Here is a 16663-nt window from a genome sequence, read left to right on the forward strand (position 1 = left end):
GCCCCCTCTGCCTAAGACGTCACTGCGGGGGGCTGAGGGGTGGCAAAGCTGCTTTGGGCGAGATTTCCTCAGCCTTGCCCCCTTTGGCGTTTTAGGGCAGCGTCAGCCTTGCAGCCAAACCTTCTCTACTGTCCTAACTGTAGGTCGTGACTTCCCGCATGAGTGCCACACCTGCCCTCAAGGAATGGTGATTTAATCAGTGACCTAGCTATGTTCTGAACAAAAGTCCTTTATCACACAACTATTCTAATTGAGCAAATGCGTTGCAATGACGTCGCTATCAGAATCCTTCGGGTACACTAAACCACGACTATTGTCTGAGAATAGGTAGTTTGACTGTTACGCCTTTGATTTGATCCAGGAAAGGTTCAGTTGAAAATCGCTCAAGATGCCCGAATCGAGCACATTGTCCTGTCAAGATTTACATCGGATGACTTGTGAGAACGTCGTGCTTGCGTTGTGATACGCATTATGAGAGTCACTCCAGTAGTGAGCTCAGGTATCTAATCATTGTTAAGAGCGAAAGCCTCGGCTTAGACATTGAGCTTGAGGATCGAGGGCCACAATACTTCCGGCAATGGGTAGGGACAGCCCCAATGTCCTATAGTTGGAGGGAGGAGCTAATCTGAGATGAGGATCATGGTTGTTTTGCCAAAGACCCTGCTCCCTGAATACCACGGGAATCCTCAATGGCATCATATGCACTCACTGGTTGAACCCGCAGCACATAACCTGCCCAATCCTGTGCTGAGCGGAGAGGCCGAAGGTATGCTTGTGTCGCCTGGCCCACATCCATGGAGGTCAGCAGAACCACTACCTTTATGTAGTCTTGTCATAGATACCGAGCGTCTGCAAACCAGAGCAAATGAGTCTATCACAGAGTCCGATTATGCTTGATGGTCAAACTCTGCGAACAGCTGAAGGGAGTCTGGTGTCAAGTGCCAATCGATCTGCCGGCGTCAAGTCGAACGCGGCCTTCAAGGATTCCTGGAAGTTGAGCAACTGCCGTGTTGCGCGGTCCTTGAGCTCCTGGTTGTTTCCATCGATAACGTCAATCGAAGCCTGAACCAAGTAACTCCCCGAGCGATCGAGCTCCTTCAGTTCCGAAACGTTGGAAAGATATGACCTCTCGGTGATGGCAGCGCTGGCTGATACTGGAGGGAGAGTGAGAATTTTGTGCACGTGAAGAGTGGTATCGTGATCGTAAAATTTGGAACCCACGAGGAGATATCTTGAAACATAGTCATAGCCAAAGTGGTCGAGGAATTCGGTGAGGTTGCCTTGGTTCAAAGGGACACGTGATATGAGTCTCGTGCTCACAGCTTGTTTCCCTGCATCAGGCGTGTCTTTGAATTCGAGTGACCACTGGACAGTCACGGCCTCCTCGTTCGTCTCATCGGACATGACAACGTCTTTGTCTGTAGATTTGCCATGTTTCTGCGATTTAGCCGAGGCGGGACTCACCTCACCTACAAGCTGCACATAGTAGAGACTCGCATTGAGCATATTCCTATAGCGTTGGATCTCAGGTTGCAGAACGCCCTGAGAACCACCGCCAGAAGGAAGCTTGTCCAGGCCTGCTGGTTGACGCGCCTTGAAAACGAGATGAATTTCCAGGGTGTCGACTGGCTGCATTCTTGTAAAGCCAGCGAGTTGCTGAAGTGTCTGATGATGGGAATCCTTTGCCACTTGGCCATAAAGAGCGAATTCATGCATGACTGATGTATGTTGAAAGCTTGACCGAATCTCTCTTGGATACATAGTCAGCGATGTCTATTGGTAGGTTGCATGAGGCAGGATGAAATAGTGATTATCTGCAAGTTCCTGCAGATGCAGATCGGCGTGGGGATTGAATCGATGCCAGTTCTGTGCATTAGACGCGTGGCATAATCACAGTCAGGTGTAGGGTCCTTGCCACTGGTCTCCGCTGTCGATTCCAAAGGAACAAGAAATTATCGTGGTTCGTTATCTCGTTATTTCTGCGAAGGTGGTCATGCCACCTGTACGGATTTTGGCTTCAGGAAAACAAAAGTCCAAGGCTGACCTAGCACGGCCAATTCTTTTAGGTGGGCACACAGGACATTGGCATGTATGCGGAGTGACGGTACGTACGGATTAGGTTGACTTGGGTAGGCGGCTAAGGTAGGAACCACAAAACAAAATCCAATGTCACGAGAAAGTTGAAAAGAAAAATATTCTGCGGCGCCCTCGTCCGAATGGCCCGTTTACCCTTGATTTAGGGGGGGGGCGTGGGGAGTGTCATGCCCAAAGCTCCCGCGCCCTCGGACCGGCTTCCGGCTTTCAGCGCATGTACGGAAGAACGGTGGAGGCCTGAAGATGGTGGTATTAAGCGGTGGTTAACCGGTATTAAGTGACAGCTAAGCAGGCCTTCTGGACCCCGATTTCGCACATCACCGCACGCATGCACGGAAGCCGCCTAGCAATTGGTACATTATTATACGTTCTTATTACAAGCTTAATTTGTCCAGCACTGGCTACATACAACCACTTTCTTCCATCCATCCTGACTTTGTCCAACCGGCTTTAGCATGATAAGACCTTCTGGATTTTGTTTCTTCTGCCCCGCCGACTGATACACCTTTGCCAGCTGCGAAAACCGGACAAAACAAATTACGACACCCTTGAGTATCTATTAACCAAGTCGACCTTGTGACCCTGCGCAAACATCGCCCACCTCCAGCCTTCCCTACAAACCACCTCATCTTCCCCCATAAGGGCAACAGCAAATCTCAACGATCTTTAAAGAAACTGGTTACTGCTGCATTCGACGTCGACATCGTAGACCGACTCTCGACGACAGTCGCACCTAGAGCCCTATTCAAACCCCCCACCTCACAACTCTGACCCGCCGCTTGCTTGACAGAATTATCTTTGTACGATGCGGGCCTCCCTGATCCTTCGAGCGACTCAACACCGTACCCCCTCTATCAAGTTCCTTGGGAAACGAAGTATTCCTAGTAAGATCCTACACGTACTCCTTCATGGCTCTAGCCGCTAACAACCCTCCAGAATCAGTAGACCACAGCCCACAACCTCACCCAGCCTCCCCAACTCATTCCCTCCCCGATAGCTTCGCCACATACAGGGCCAAGGCCCAACAACACGGCCCCCTGGGTGGTAACAATGGACACGCATCGCCATTCCAAGCTGCTACATCCGGTCATGGAACATATGGCGCCATTGGTGGGCAGTCCGGGAGGTCACTAGGGTCAGTTCAGCCTGCTCAAGGAGAGTATTTCGACAGGAACGAACTCCCGAAGCGGTTCTGGCGCACACCGTGGTCAGAAGAGGAGATCGAGGCTGTGAGCACAGGTGGAGCGAGCTCCGTTTTCTGAGCTGGAGCTGGAGCTGGAGCTGGGCATCAAAGTCCCTATCTCTATGTTTCGAGCATTGCAAAGCTGTGTTCGAGGTCCCCTTGATGTACAGCATATCATTATAATCATGGTTCAGGTCTCGATTGAGCAAAAGCATCATGGTGGTGTCAGCCTCGGAGGGTTTTCAGACCTTGCTTCAGAGGCTCGAGAATGAGAGTCCTACCTAGCAAGTCTTGGTAGCTCAGGCCAAGCCGGACCCCGACACAACTCCCAGACGCCATCAGATTTCCGCCGACGACGTTATCGACCTCCAATCACGAGAAGCTCGATTGTTAATGGCTTGACTCTTCAAAAAATCAGTATATATCCCACTCAACGTGTACGGTACATGACGGTCCTGGGGCGGCTAAATTATAAAAACTCCCTTTATTCTTGTCCACAAAATGGATGTGATGTCTTCTACAAGTCAATGCCTCCCTAATGGCTTGCCTATAATTAGTCACTGATGGAGTTAGTGTGGTTGTACTCCGTTGGTAGCGCCAATGTGTCTGTAGACCCAGATCAAAGGAGAGCTCCCCAGCAAGGCTAGGTCACGTGAGATCCTTCATTTCTTGGCGCAGAAAGTCATCTTGGGAAACTTCTCCAAACGAGCTTCACTTGACAAAAGTCTGGGGATACCAAAAGAACCACGAATTTGAGTCCACCAGCCACCTTGTGATGCTGCGCGCAGCAATCACGATGCCTCCGTCTTCATCTAAGCTTGTCGCCATTCCCCTTCCCCCTCCTTTTCTCCTCCCGCGCAACCTTCTCACCAAGTCCTCTCCCTTTACGCAAATCCGATCTTTTGGTGTTCGAGCAATCGAGAAGCGACGCAAAGCTAGTCCCTATAACAATGTTCCCGGCCTGCAACCTTTATTATCTTCGCAGGCGGCTGCTTTCGAGAGGAAAATCAAATCCGATACCCTGCCTTTACGTACCGGTGCACTCGCCATCAAGAAAGGCATGACCGCCATCTACGATGCCGAGTCTGGAAAGAGGATACCTTGTACAGTGCTACAGCTGGACCAGAATCAAGTCATTAGCCACAAGACGAAAAAGACCCATGGGTACTGGGCGGTCTGTGTCGGAAGTGGAACTCGCGACAGCGAGAATGTGACCAAACCCATGTTGGGACATTTTTCCGTTCAAGGCGTGAGCCCCAAAAGACACCTTCGAGAATTCCGTGTCAGATCTCGAGAAGGTCTTCTGCCTGTCGGACATCACATTAAGGCAGATTGGTTCATCGAGGGACAGTTTGTGGATGCCCGGGCAACCACGAAAGGAAAGGGATTCGCTGGTGTCATGAAGAGATGGGGCATGCATGGGCAGGATCGAACTCACGGTCACTCCCTCAGTCACAGGTCGATCGGTTCAACTGGTAATGGCCAGGGAGGTGGTAGTCGTGTCTATCCTGGAAAGAAGATGGCTGGAAATATGGGCGGAGAACGAAACACCGAGCAGAACCTCAAGGTGCTACAGACAGACCCTGAAAACGGCATTGTTGTGGTCAAGGGTAAGTTCTCTTGCTCTGGAAATTGTCACCTTTTTTCCAAGCGAGTGCTAACACAAGAGATTTCAGGTTGCCTATCTGGACCGAAGGGAGGTCTAGTTATGATCCAGGACGCCCTCAAGAAGCCATGGCCCACAATCCCTACCACGGCAGAAGTTGGTTCAGAGCCCGAGCAACAAGCCACAGCAGCGATCCCGGCTTGAATACATCACAGGGCAAGGTGCGCTTGATTGACAAAGTTGGTCGCCGAATGTGATTGAAGGCCCAGGAACGTCGTTGTGGGTATGGTGGATGTTTGCCACTTGAACTCTTAATCTCCTAGCTGTGTGTCTTCACCACCTCCACCTCAGCATCTGATACGTGTAGTGTTTCAACGATTCCACCAGAGCCTGCACAGAAGCCTAAAGAGACGATCGATTTGCTTCCGGTGCAGGAATGCTTGACAAACTCAAGTGGTACTCGTCGTCATAATTCAGCGGGTGTTTAAATGGTGGCACGTGGGCCACGTTTGGTGGATGTTATAGAAACACGTTGTATCAAAACCGCAGAAAGAGGACGAGGGACAGTTCGTAGACTAGAACGACCAGACATCCGTGTCGTGAAACCTTCATTCAGTATTATCATGACTCCATTTACTGAGCGCCCCAATGCTTTCGATTTCCTTGATAGTGGAGGTATCTCATGCACCTTTGAAGTCGTATTTCAACCCTCTTAGCTCTCCCAATCCACTCTGAATGTCATCTATACTATTCCTGATCACCAAGACCACAAGGAAGACCACGGCGGGCAACAAGAAGACCATCCACAGTCCCTGGGGAATGTCTGGGTTGGTTGAGGCACGATACCGTAAGGCCACTAGTGCGAGGAGAGCGCAGATAAAAGCGTTGAAGTACGGGAGAACCAACGCCAGCGGAGTGTCTAAGTCCGGGGGCGGAGGAGCCGATTTCGTAAGCGAAGGAATGGTGAAGAGTTGGCGTTGCCCGATGCGTTGCTGTGGTTGTTGCGAGTAATGCTGAGGATGAGGATGAGAAGCAGAGTCGCGGGACCCTATGCCGAACCTCGCCGCCGTTTTCGTGACAATAGCGAATAACGGCGTTCCTATCGGAACAAAGTACATGATGTAGGCGCTCAAGAGTAAAGACGTGATGCTGAGTATACAGGCCAAGGTCATGGCTCTGCTGGTGGATAAGCCCAGGACACGCAGAAATGCCAGCATTACCACCAGTGGCAGGACGCTGAAAATCATTACGTATTGCTTATTCTGCTTGGTTTCGCGTGTGCTGAGATTGGTGAGCAGCGTCTCTTGCTCTAGAAGGAATTGGGTGTCAGTCAAATGATGGATGTAGGAGATAGAACTGAATATGCAGATGGAGCGAAAGGAAAGGAAACAGCATAACATGGCATCTGGACTGTCATATTGATCAAAATGTCCATATATCGACGCCGTCGTCCACGCGCTGCCAAGAGGGGAAGTAATCAAGTCGATCAGACCATCTTCAACATACCTTCCTCGTCCATTTCGTCGTGCGACCCGTGCGAGTCATCATCATCGGGGTAGTGGAACGTTTTCCTCAGCCTCGTCGTTGCCATTTCTCGTTTGCTGCTCAGAAATTCCGCAAGAGTTGATGTCAGCCTTCGGCTATAAAGGAATCTTGAAGATGATCTACACTGTCGTCAATTTTGTCTTGCCAACATATGTGTCGATTCCTAGACAGAGGCTGTATCTGGTAGAGTTTCAAAGTAGACAACGGTCTTGAAAGGATAGACAAAAGGCTTCAACCTACCGAGTGGCGAATATCACGTGACTATCGGCTTCTCGTCCATTGTCACGTTCACCTCCAGCATACACGTGGAGCTCTACGCTTGAATTTAGGTATCCTCTCCTATTCCCCTGGGCTTGCTTAAAATCTATGGTTTGAGCAGGATGTTGGTGTATTTGATGTCGGTCTCACTTCAACTCAGCCTCTATCGTTGAAAACGGACCTCCTCTAGGAGGCCAAACTTTGACGACGGTCAGTCCCACGCTATCGAGCAGCGCTCTCCAATGCTTTTCACTTCGTTGCATCGAACTGAAGGTTGTTCGACTAATGTCCGCAAGTGACTCGAAGCCACTGCAGCCTGTAGCTGGGAGTACTGTTTCGCAGACTAGTAGCTTGGAATGGCCTTTGACCATGCCTTGAATCTGATTCTGGAGAATCTCGCGGCACTTGGAGTCGGGGAAATCGTGTAGAACGCGTCGCATGAAATAGATTCGAGCTCCTGGGCAGAGTCAGGTTTCTGAAGTCGTTCATGATCAAGGCTGCATACCTTTAATAGGCTGTGGGGTGAAGAAGTCGTACTCGACGACCTCATAATTCGGCTGTTTAGCACGAGCCTCTTCAACAATGGGCCCGAGGTCTTGTAAGACATAGCGACCTTTCAGATGCGAGTTTTCTTGCATAACCTTCTCAGTGACTTGACCTATACCGCCGCCGACATCGACCATTTGCACCGCGTCCTCGTTGGTGTTTTGAGAATCGAGAGCTGCGGCTGGTACAGGGCTTTGGACCAATTGTTGGCCCGCCCCTTTCATGGAGGAATTGAACCGGGTTTGACGAGCTTCATCGCTCCGGATATAAGCAAAGAAATCTGTACCGGTAGCATAGTGAGAGAGGGTATTATCCGGCTGCTCAGGGTTCTGATAGCCGATATCAGCGAGATATGCCGGCATTTTGCCAATGCATCCCCAACTACTATCAAAGCTATATTAGATGATCTCGTTAGTAACATACGACAGTAGTCCCTCATAGATGACAATGGAGGTATCAGCCAAGAGCAGGCGGACAAGGAAACTAACATATGCTTATTCAGATCTGCCGTGGCGGGTGCAGTCAGAGCTTGAGAAAGTGTTGAGCGAGCATAAGTATGTTCTCCAATCTCTGTAACAATGTTATGACCTGTTAAGACTCGCAGAAGACGCACTGATTCATGATCAGCAGAGGAAACGGTCAGTGGAGGGTCTTGTCCATGCCTATTAACGCTTCGTCGGCACCAGTCTTCTCTGCAAGCTCAGATGCGGTAGTTGAGGTACCCAGAAGGTTGAATATATTCAGCTCAAGGGCAGTTCGAATCACTGCGTTCAGCCAGGGCTGGAGACATCGTATTTAGCAGAGGCGAATTGAACATGGCGGTCTTAAATGTGCTTACCGCAAAGGCGAGAGCAGTTGCTTCCTGCTGGGGATTTGCAACCTCGGTGGCCAGCTTTCTCGCGGCAGAAGAGATCTTCTGCCGTGCCTGATTCACCTTTGGTCCTGGGGCCCTCTCCTCATTTGAGAGATCAATAAATGCGTCGATTGAACTATTCAACGAGTCACGCAAGGCCAGAAGGCCCTTGATCTCATCTGATGCGGCCGACATTGTGTCTCTGTAGGTCAAACAGGAACCAGGAAAGTTGACCTTTTGTTGAAGCTTTGCGAAATAACTTGAAAGGATGAGCGGTGACCGAAAAGCTTGAAGAAATGGTGAATAGGAGTGTGATTGTCCCATCCCCCTGTCCCCCGCATGTAGGATCAGATTGGCAAGGCCAAGGCCGTTCATGCATGGCTGACACTTGGTCTCGGTCGTTCCATACAGGACAGTAATTTTGCATCCGGATGGGGTCTGTTATCCATGGAGCGATATGATGACGGGAAGCTCAGCAACATGTCCTGATGGAATACGGCGACCGTGGTGGACAAATAAGGGAAGGTGGGGTTTTGCGTCCCATGGTCCCAACAATGACGAGAAGGAACGACCAGCAAGACGAGTGTTGGTGTTTGCTATAAGCTGGTCTCTCAAAAGGGGTGCAGTGACGCTACATAGTCCGTCAGATATGCCCACATGTTCCAAGCCATTGCTCTGTGCAGAGAATGTGTGTCCATGGGAGACTTCACAACGGTGATGATAAGTCTCTAAGGACAAACCGCGATAAATCATCCGAGTAGGCAGAAGCAAGATCTGCGGGGATAAATTGCTACTAGGGGCGGATCTGGGGCCCCGGGCATCGCTTTACTTGAAGTTACCCCTAATGCCCCCTAAAGGCAAGTCCCAAGGTCCCTTCTTGGCTGCAGAAAAGCGCGATAGATACACGCGAGAACTTCGTTGTGACGATGCTGCTGTAGAAGACGTCAAGAGCGCAGCGGATGTCTCAGGACTCAGATCTCGATTGAAGGTGAATCCTTGCAAGCGTGTTGGCTATGTCCTTCACGGCAAAGCACATGAGCCGCATAAGACAAGGGCATTTAGTCCATGCTATAAGCAATGCCTCGTCGGAGATCAATCTGACCAAAAATTCGATGAAGAATGGGATAGGCTATGTTTCTGTACATCTTGGGATGCATAAGAGACAGTGATTGTACCTATCAACCTCGTGGATTTTTATAATCCGCAATATAAAAAGCCCAGGAAATGTCCAACGTCATGGATTCGGTCCACTTTCCCAAGAGACCTCGAGGTTAAAGCAGCGCTCCAAACGCCCCGCGACTATTCCTAAAACGGGTTTCGTGCCTGGAGAGATCTTTCACGGTGCATTTTCGAGAAACGATCACTGAGGTGGACTGCGTGGCATATATGCCTTTTACTTCAACACCAAACATATCGCTTCGTGGATTGTGGCGCAGATAATTTCACTCCCCGTGATTTCATCAATCGGTGAAAAGACGTCCGACAACATGACCACCGATAATTCGAACGAACCGTTCTACGTTCGATACTAGTACGAGACGTCGCATTCTCCTTCTAAAGTGACCCTCACTAAAAGTTGCAGTTCCGGCCATTCTGGACGTTTTGGTCATGAATTCCTTGGTATTTTAACTGCTCAGCCTCAAATGGAGTCGTGTTGACTCTCAAGCAGAGTTTGATTTTCGAGTGATTGGGGATGGGAGAAGTGCGACCGCGAGATATGCAAACAACTCCAATTACCGCAACGATTCACTCATTCGCAAGGAGAGTGGGTGGCCCCAGGGTATCCTCTTCACTGCGAACTAGCTAACATAAAGACACAGTGTGTGTCAGTTCCCTCCTCATCGCCGAGATCAAGCGCATCATCAAAGACAGCGAAATAACCAAAGAAGACGATTCGCGGTGGCCACAGAAGAACAAAGATGGCAGACAAGAACTGGAGATCAGGCTTGGTAGCGATCACATTCAATTCGAGGTATTCTTGAAGCCTTCAAGATGATGGACCATGGCCTAACAATATGCTACAGACCGCAAAGATTGGTTCTCTCGGGGATGTGTCCGATTCGGCTGACCCGGAGGGTCTGCGTGTCTTCTACTACCTAGTTCAGGACCTGAAGGCATTGGTCTTTTCGCTCATATCGCTGCATTTCAAGGTTGGTTCAGCGCCAGTATTGGACCTGCGATTACTAACAAGAGTGCTATAGATCAAACCCATCTGAACACAAATGGAACAATGCAGATTGATACATTTGGGATTCCAAAGCTCTGCAGCGCCATGCACTGAATGACACCGTGGGAATAATACGCACAACGAGGCCATGAAACACAGAGATGACAGACCGGGGCCGACTATTGCTGTTGGGCCTGGCTGCGATACTCCACATGCCAGCAGAACACCTCTTGAGCAGCGCACATCAAGCGCAGCGTCCGAACGAACCGAAGTCCTTTTCTGTTGTACATGCCAGCAACTCGAAATAGGGGAAGACGCAGATTGTTATCCCAAAGTTAGACAAGCAAGGCATACCCTCAGTCACTGTCGAGACCAAAGGTTGCACGATCTGGTCTGGTGGGAGAGGACCAAGTCGGAGTACAGGGCGTCCTTAAGGGAAAACGACAGTGATTGCAATCATAACGGCATGTAGGATGATTCAAACACAAAAGACGACATGATGTGGACTTCTGAAGTGCTTCGCTTTATATGCCCCCGCCTTGCAAGACTGCTGACACGGGATCATGTAAAATGTCTTTAGCAGAGAGTTATGGAGAATTCTCATGTGCGGTGCTGTAGTGTCTTGCCTCCGACGTCGGGTGGGCGGCTGGCTTTGGGGCGGCGTTTGGTCACCTCGGCATCTGCTAACCAAGTGCGGCAGAGGACCTCCTCCCCCAGGATACCTTGGGCACCTTTTACTGGCCAGCCGTGCCAGCCACAGTACAGTGTCAAAGGAGGAGGGGGGGGGGACCTGCCCCGACTGTCCGCCGCTTAAAAAGTACCGCATCGCGCGGATATGAGCCCGAGGGCCATACCCATATCCACGCATGTAATCGACCCAGTCTTTGCCAGTCCTTGAGGTCTTGGTGTGTCTGTCGCGCCATCATCTCCAGTCGAGTCTTTCCAACTATCCCCTTCTCTTATCTTCTTTCTCAACCGACATCATCGACGACTCTACCGCCGCTCTCCCAGTCAGCCCTTGTTGACTGCAGTCGTCTGAGTCGCTTCTACTTTTCTCTGCCGGAGATTCTCCGCCTTCCGAGATTTCCACCTTGCGACTCGACCCTGCTCACCCCATCTCCACTGGCCTCCAACCTTCCATATGATAGTCCTCTGGCCCACTGAATTTCAATGCCAACTCATGCATCAAATGCATCAGACAGTGCCCAACCTGAGGCCAGTTTAATTCGACCGAGCGCCTCCTGCCCGCTTCCCACTCCTCCGTCAGACGACCATGGCATCGCCCCGCTAATCGATGGCATCATCCAAGACGAGCCATGCAGCAACAATGAAGCTCCTTCGGTTGGTGTGAGCGGTGATAATACAGCTGCGGGAATGTCGCATTTACAAGAAGAAACCATGTACATGTCGCTGCAGTCCACCCATGACACAATGCGTACAAACCCTCGAGACCAAGATCTTGACCTTAATCTGGTCGGCGCAAGCTCGAGGGATTTGGCGGACGATCTGAACAACAAATCAGTTGAACAAGAAGTGCTCAACTCAGATGTGCTTAACTCGCGAGCAGAATTCTATGTCCCTGTCACAGCAGGCGACCAATGGCGGATGGAGCAAGGGCTTAGGTCCGATCCGGTGGCCACCGCCGACAAGTCACCAACAACTTCCAACTCTTCAAGTCCTGCATCGTCTGTGCAAGATCGGAAACGAGGTTTCTGTGGCACACCAAGTAGTCCAGGACTACCGAGAATTGACCAAGAGTTGAACTGGTCCGCCGATCAAGGACATGAGAATTTCTCCCACCGGTGTCTGCGTCCGCAGTATCCTTCAGCAACTTTCCAACCTTACTCTGTGTTCAAAGGGACGCAACAATCAGACAGACAGACCTACAATGTCGAAGTGACTATTCTCACCGTGGATATTGAGCAGGCCAGCATGTCTGGATATCTACAAATTTGTGGCTTGACACCGGATCATCCCACTTTGACCACTTTTTTCACCGGCGAGATCATCGGCGGCCCAGATCAACGTTACACTTTTCGAACGGGCGACCCGTCTTGGGGAGCCAGCGATAAGACTGATCTCACCCACTGGGCTCGGTTTCCCGCATGGCGCCCACTCAGCCTCCAAGCGAAGCGAAACATCAACTTTGCGTATCCCACGAACCACGAGGATTGGTGGCAGCAAGAACACATTTTCATGAGATGGAAGGAACACTTCCTGGTTCCTGACTACAAACTCAAGAGCATCCAAGGAGCGAGCTTCGAGGGGTTTTATTACATCTGCTTTAATCAAGTCGAGGGACGAGTGAGTGGAATTTATTTCCATTCCAAGAGCGAAAGGTGAGTAAGCTTTGTCATGTTCGAGATGGTCACATAATGATTTCCAAGTAACAGGTATCAACAACTGGAATTGAAGCACGAAGGCAAGCAAGGCGTTTGGGGCAGAGGGGTCTGTCCAGCAGTCGAGTTTCGCTAATAGGCGGCGATTGCGTTTGACGGATCAAGGTTTGTAATCATGTATGTTGAAATCTATGTGTATACGAATTTGAACGGAAAGGTTTTTTGTTTTTTGATCCTCCGTGGGCTGCCGTTTGTAAACTGTCGACTCTCCCTTTACGTCAATGGAATAATCCTAATTGACCCTCGAAGAGCTTTGCGATAGATTGTTGCAGGTGGACACGTGATACATCCAAAAGGTCACGAGTCTTCTCGAGTTTAGAACTAAAAGTCCTTGGGCAAACTACAGATTTGTTGAAGATAAGCAGACACAGATTTTAGTTAGAGGTTGAGCCCTTGTCGGTCTGTTGGCGCTAACAAGTCACCATCTCTGACATGTCGAACGCTCATGGGTGTAGTGGGATGGAGATGGGCAGAACTTGTTTATCAAAAGTATCAGGTGATCAGGTGTCGAGTGGGGAGTCTATATGGATGCCATTGGTTGTTGTCATTATTGACAAAGTCATAAGGATCGAATTGACCTGCACATGCATTCTCGCGTGGGAAAGCATTGATAGAATCTTGCGTCTGACAGGTCACAGGCACAGATGACAACGACCGCACCTCGCCAGCGTGGCTAGGGCACAGATCGGTGGGCTCTTCCAAAGTCACTTGCAGAAGACGAAGCTTTGCTTGGAATGATACAGCGACAGGCCAACTCGACTTTTGTTCTTGTCGACGACCCTGAGTGGCAACAATTGCCATGCGTCTCTAAAGTCTGGATGGAGTCGAATGGACCTAATAATAATAAAATTGGAGCTGGTGGTTCGAAATATGGGGTTGGAGTCTGGAGAATGACAATTTGATAATAATAGTCAACTAATAATATGGAGGTACATACTCCGTAAGTGCCTCTGCGCAGGAAACTCCCAGGGAGGTCGATAGAGCCTTGGGGCTTGGGCTCTAGGCGTGATCCACCCTCAGGGATTTGTCACTCACGGAGTAAACGCCTACCACAGGTGTGGATAGGCTTACGTATAGATGCTGTTATAAGGCGCAAGGTGCATGATGAGCACTGAGAGCAGGCGTGGTAGGAACGGAATGAGTCAGTTACCGTTCCACCTCACCGAGAAGAGCGAGAACAGCAGCGAGGCCCCTCGGCCTTAGGGCGACTCCTTGTCATGCCAGTTCAACCTTAAAGGCTCTAGACCCTCGTGTTGCCCCGACTTGGTGCTTGGCTCCAACTCGTCTCTGGCTCGCCTCCGACCTGCAAATTTTAGCCTCGACCTCGATGACGAGCACTCAACCGCCGCGCTGCCCTGCACGCTGCCCTCTGCACGACTCAACTTTCAGCGCCATCTATTAGACTGTTCCATGTGCTAAAGCCCAGCCCACTACCTTCTCAATCCTCTGGGCCTTGTCATCTACATACACTCGACCTTTTCGCCCTCCGCTAACATATCTGGTCGCTCGCCTGGCATCGTGGACCATCACCACTTGGGTCACTTCTCCACCGTCTTATCGCGCCCTTGGCTGTTCGGTCGCTCTCTATGAAGACTTGATTGGGATCGATTCTCGAATCTGCAATAGACATCCAAAACCTGTTTCGGTGGCCACCACAAGATGAACTGAGCCATGGTACGTTGTGACTCTTGTCGTCGTGCAGAAGTGTTATCATGACACGATCAACGCTTGGAGACGTCATTCCATCCACCATGCTAACATGAATATCTGTCTCTAGGGGTGCTGCTCATCAAGACCCTCTACCCCAGAAAATGCCCAACATAGCCGGCCCAACTCTGCGCCACAAGTGCGACATGCGTCCCAGGAGATAACCTCGCAGACGGCCATCAACGGCGGCTCACATGACGCAGAAGTTCGCACGTTTCCTCCTGCCTCGGGCCTCTCCATCCATCACAGTGAAACCTCCAGATCTGCTCTTTCCACCCCTCGTCAGTCTACGCATGCCCATGGTAGGTCACGGCAAGACCAAAGGACGCCCTCGCTCGCCGAGCATTACAATCTCCCACTCCAACCACCCAAAGAATGGAAGAGTTCAGGCAGAACCTGGACTCGGTCACAGCTGCAACGAGAAAGATATGAGTTCTTCGAGACAAGAGTGACAGGGAGAAGAGAAGTATGGGACGGGTTGAAATCGGTCCTTGAATGCTTGCGGGAGGGCGATCTGGCAGATGCGCAGGGAATTCTCGATGCCTTGGGTGTCACACTCCCAACCGGCCGTATCGAGGCCGGTAGTTACGATGAAATGGGCAATCTCTACAAAATCCCCGAAGCAGTGGTCTCCGACCCTGTCGATGTTATTGAAGATGCCGATGAAGACGGACAAACCGTCATGGGGAGCAGTGAGGTCGATGTCATTGCTGCCAAACTAGAGGCTGCTGAGGGTGGAAATGCCAGCCTAACCCAAGAAGACTCTAATGGAGAAAAGGCCAAAGAAGCAAAGGGCAAAGCCGCGGTGGAAAAGGACGCATTGAAAGTCAAATGTCGTCTCAGCGACCGTGGTGGGCCCGATGTGATTGTGCCACTGGGTAGGAATCAGCGAGTGGGTGCCTTGTCCCAAAGGATCAGGGATGAGACAGATGTGAGTACCACGCCGGTTTCCCCCTTTGGCTGAGGTCTCATACTAATCGCCTGCAGGTTCCCCCCAAAGCCAAGATCAAGATCGCCTATCTTGGCCGAATATTCGATGACAAGCTGACCCTTCTGGAACAAGGCTGGAAGGAGGGCCATGTCGTCAACGCCTTGATAGTGGGGAGGCTGAACGGTTGATGTCTGACTTGACATTGACTAGGAGAGGCCATGCATAGGCTCGCGCCGCCTCCCAGGCGGATAGCGAGCATTTTGAACAGCATTTACGACTTTCGACGGGCTTAGCGAGGTGTATATTGTGTTTCCAGGTTTTGATGTACAAAGAGCTCTCATCTTGTCAGAGGTCAGGTCAGGAGTGGGGTTCAACCCATACGGCGTAAAGGTGGACAAGGTATGGTCGGAATATTTCTCAGGCAGGACTCGACAGGCCTGCAATGGTTTGATGAAGCACAGACAACATCCATTGTAGCACGACTCCAGTGTTGATTCGCCGCAGGTTATACCCACTCTAGCTCTATATGCAGATCTTCTGTCAAGCGAGGAGACCCTCTATCAATCTATTTTCAATGCTCACTTGGACCCTGGCGATTGTGATCTTGGCTCATCAGCATCTATTGGGACCTAAGATTTCTCTCACAGGGAGGAACCTTGTTACTATTCATGATCCCACAAGCATACCACCCATGTCGCAGGGAGGGGCACTCACACGCAAACCATATGAAAGAAGAGCCGCACGCACTTGAAACAGACTTCGTAAACGATTGGAGAGGAATGTTTACAGAGTCAGCTGTTTCGGGATATTCTGATGGATCGAGATGGTTGACTCATTGACCAATAACAAACCATGTCGGCAAGGCCGAAAACGTTGACTTTTAGTATAGTTGCTCCAATATATCAGCAGCGCACGGATCACTTGGTGCATGGATGTTGACATGTCGAACTGTCACCCAAGAGGCAAATACGACGAAATCTCGACATGTCAGCATGTTTAATAGTCTAAGTGCGGGCCTAAGAAAAGGGAAGGAACGGGCTTGTCTTGAAGACTGAGGGAAGGTGCGATGGAATTGACACACCTTTTATCGTCGTCGAAGTTGAAGAATTTTTCTCATTCCAATGCCCACCAATGATTGCCACCTGCGGAGCCTCTGTCAAGTCGTCAAGTCAAGATTGCAAGGTATTTGCTTACTGACAGCACCGTCTGTTGACTACGGAGTATATGTGCGTTGTGCACATGTCTCGTTTGACACCACATTCCAATCCCCCCTCCCCCCCCTCCCCCCCCTCCCCAAAACGCCGTTAACGGCAACCGAGAAAACCTAAACATCCAGGACACAAACCATGCAAGCTGAGTCCGAAGCCTAATTTT

At 50.5% G+C, this 16663-nt stretch overlaps 10 protein-coding genes across 11 annotated transcripts; 6 read left to right on the forward strand and 4 right to left on the reverse strand.

The window, feature by feature from the left end:
- Positions 1-190: 190 nt before the first annotated feature.
- PV10_08067 (uncharacterized protein) lies at positions 191-1957 on the reverse strand. Its single transcript, XM_016373043.1, has one exon. It carries the CDS (start codon positions 1759-1761, stop codon positions 901-903), a length of 861 nt encoding a protein of 286 aa, XP_016219954.1. The 5' UTR covers positions 1762-1957; the 3' UTR covers positions 191-900.
- A 460-nt stretch (positions 1958-2417) lies between these two features.
- On the forward strand, positions 2418-3813 carry PV10_08068 (uncharacterized protein). The gene is made up of 2 exons (XM_016373044.1): positions 2418-2978; positions 3031-3813. Exons 1-2 carry the CDS (start codon positions 2900-2902, stop codon positions 3354-3356), a joined length of 405 nt encoding a protein of 134 aa, XP_016219955.1. The 5' UTR covers positions 2418-2899; the 3' UTR covers positions 3357-3813.
- Positions 3814-4007: 194 nt separating this feature from the next.
- On the forward strand, positions 4008-5530 carry PV10_08069 (50S ribosomal protein L3). The gene is made up of 2 exons (XM_016373045.1): positions 4008-4887; positions 4954-5530. Exons 1-2 carry the CDS (start codon positions 4053-4055, stop codon positions 5085-5087), a joined length of 969 nt encoding a protein of 322 aa, XP_016219956.1. The 5' UTR covers positions 4008-4052; the 3' UTR covers positions 5088-5530.
- Positions 5369-6602, reverse strand: PV10_08070 (uncharacterized protein). The gene is made up of 2 exons (XM_016373046.1): positions 6390-6602; positions 5369-6192 (listed from the first exon to the last, which is right to left on the reverse strand). Exons 1-2 carry the CDS (start codon positions 6472-6474, stop codon positions 5564-5566), a joined length of 714 nt encoding a protein of 237 aa, XP_016219957.1. The 5' UTR covers positions 6475-6602; the 3' UTR covers positions 5369-5563.
- Positions 6603-6832: 230 nt separating this feature from the next.
- Positions 6833-7594, reverse strand: PV10_08071 (uncharacterized protein; the record flags this gene model as incomplete). Its single annotated transcript, XM_016373047.1, has 2 exons — positions 6833-7143; positions 7192-7594. The coding sequence occupies 2 exons, from the start codon at positions 7592-7594 to the stop codon at positions 6833-6835; spliced, it is 714 nt and encodes a 237-aa protein (XP_016219958.1).
- Positions 7595-7871: 277 nt separating this feature from the next.
- Positions 7872-8280, reverse strand: PV10_08072 (uncharacterized protein; the record flags this gene model as incomplete). The annotated part of the gene is made up of 2 exons (XM_016373048.1): positions 7872-8012; positions 8071-8280. The coding sequence occupies 2 exons, from the start codon at positions 8278-8280 to the stop codon at positions 7872-7874; spliced, it is 351 nt and encodes a 116-aa protein (XP_016219959.1).
- Positions 8281-9572: 1292 nt separating this feature from the next.
- Positions 9573-10301, forward strand: PV10_08073 (uncharacterized protein; the record flags this gene model as incomplete). Its single annotated transcript, XM_016373049.1, has 6 exons — positions 9573-9616; positions 9668-9705; positions 9755-9850; positions 9906-10057; positions 10110-10235; positions 10287-10301. The coding sequence occupies 6 exons, from the start codon at positions 9573-9575 to the stop codon at positions 10299-10301; spliced, it is 471 nt and encodes a 156-aa protein (XP_016219960.1).
- A 99-nt stretch (positions 10302-10400) lies between these two features.
- PV10_08074 (uncharacterized protein) lies at positions 10401-10724 on the forward strand (the record flags this gene model as incomplete). The annotated part of the gene is made up of 1 exon (XM_016373050.1): positions 10401-10724. One exon carries the CDS (start codon positions 10401-10403, stop codon positions 10722-10724), a length of 324 nt encoding a protein of 107 aa, XP_016219961.1.
- Positions 10725-11095: 371 nt separating this feature from the next.
- PV10_08075 (uncharacterized protein) lies at positions 11096-13540 on the forward strand. The gene is made up of 2 exons (XM_016373051.1): positions 11096-12591; positions 12646-13540. The coding sequence occupies exons 1-2, from the start codon at positions 11423-11425 to the stop codon at positions 12725-12727; spliced, it is 1251 nt and encodes a 416-aa protein (XP_016219962.1). The 5' UTR covers positions 11096-11422; the 3' UTR covers positions 12728-13540.
- Positions 13541-13791: 251 nt separating this feature from the next.
- On the forward strand, positions 13792-16409 carry PV10_08076. 2 transcript variants are annotated; one of them, XM_016373052.1, is made up of 3 exons: positions 13792-14325; positions 14429-15289; positions 15346-16409. In XM_016373052.1, exons 1-3 carry the CDS (start codon positions 14323-14325, stop codon positions 15475-15477), a joined length of 996 nt encoding a protein of 331 aa, XP_016219963.1. In that variant the 5' UTR covers positions 13792-14322; the 3' UTR covers positions 15478-16409. The 2 variants fall into 2 exon arrangements, with proteins under 2 accessions (XP_016219963.1, XP_016219964.1); XM_016373053.1 differs by having other exon boundaries at positions 14429-16409.
- Positions 16410-16663: the final 254 nt, after the last annotated feature.

This window comes from Exophiala mesophila, assembly GCF_000836275.1.
Source record: "Exophiala mesophila strain CBS 40295 unplaced genomic scaffold supercont1.6, whole genome shotgun sequence".
Lineage (NCBI taxonomy): Eukaryota > Fungi > Ascomycota > Eurotiomycetes > Chaetothyriales > Herpotrichiellaceae > Exophiala > Exophiala mesophila.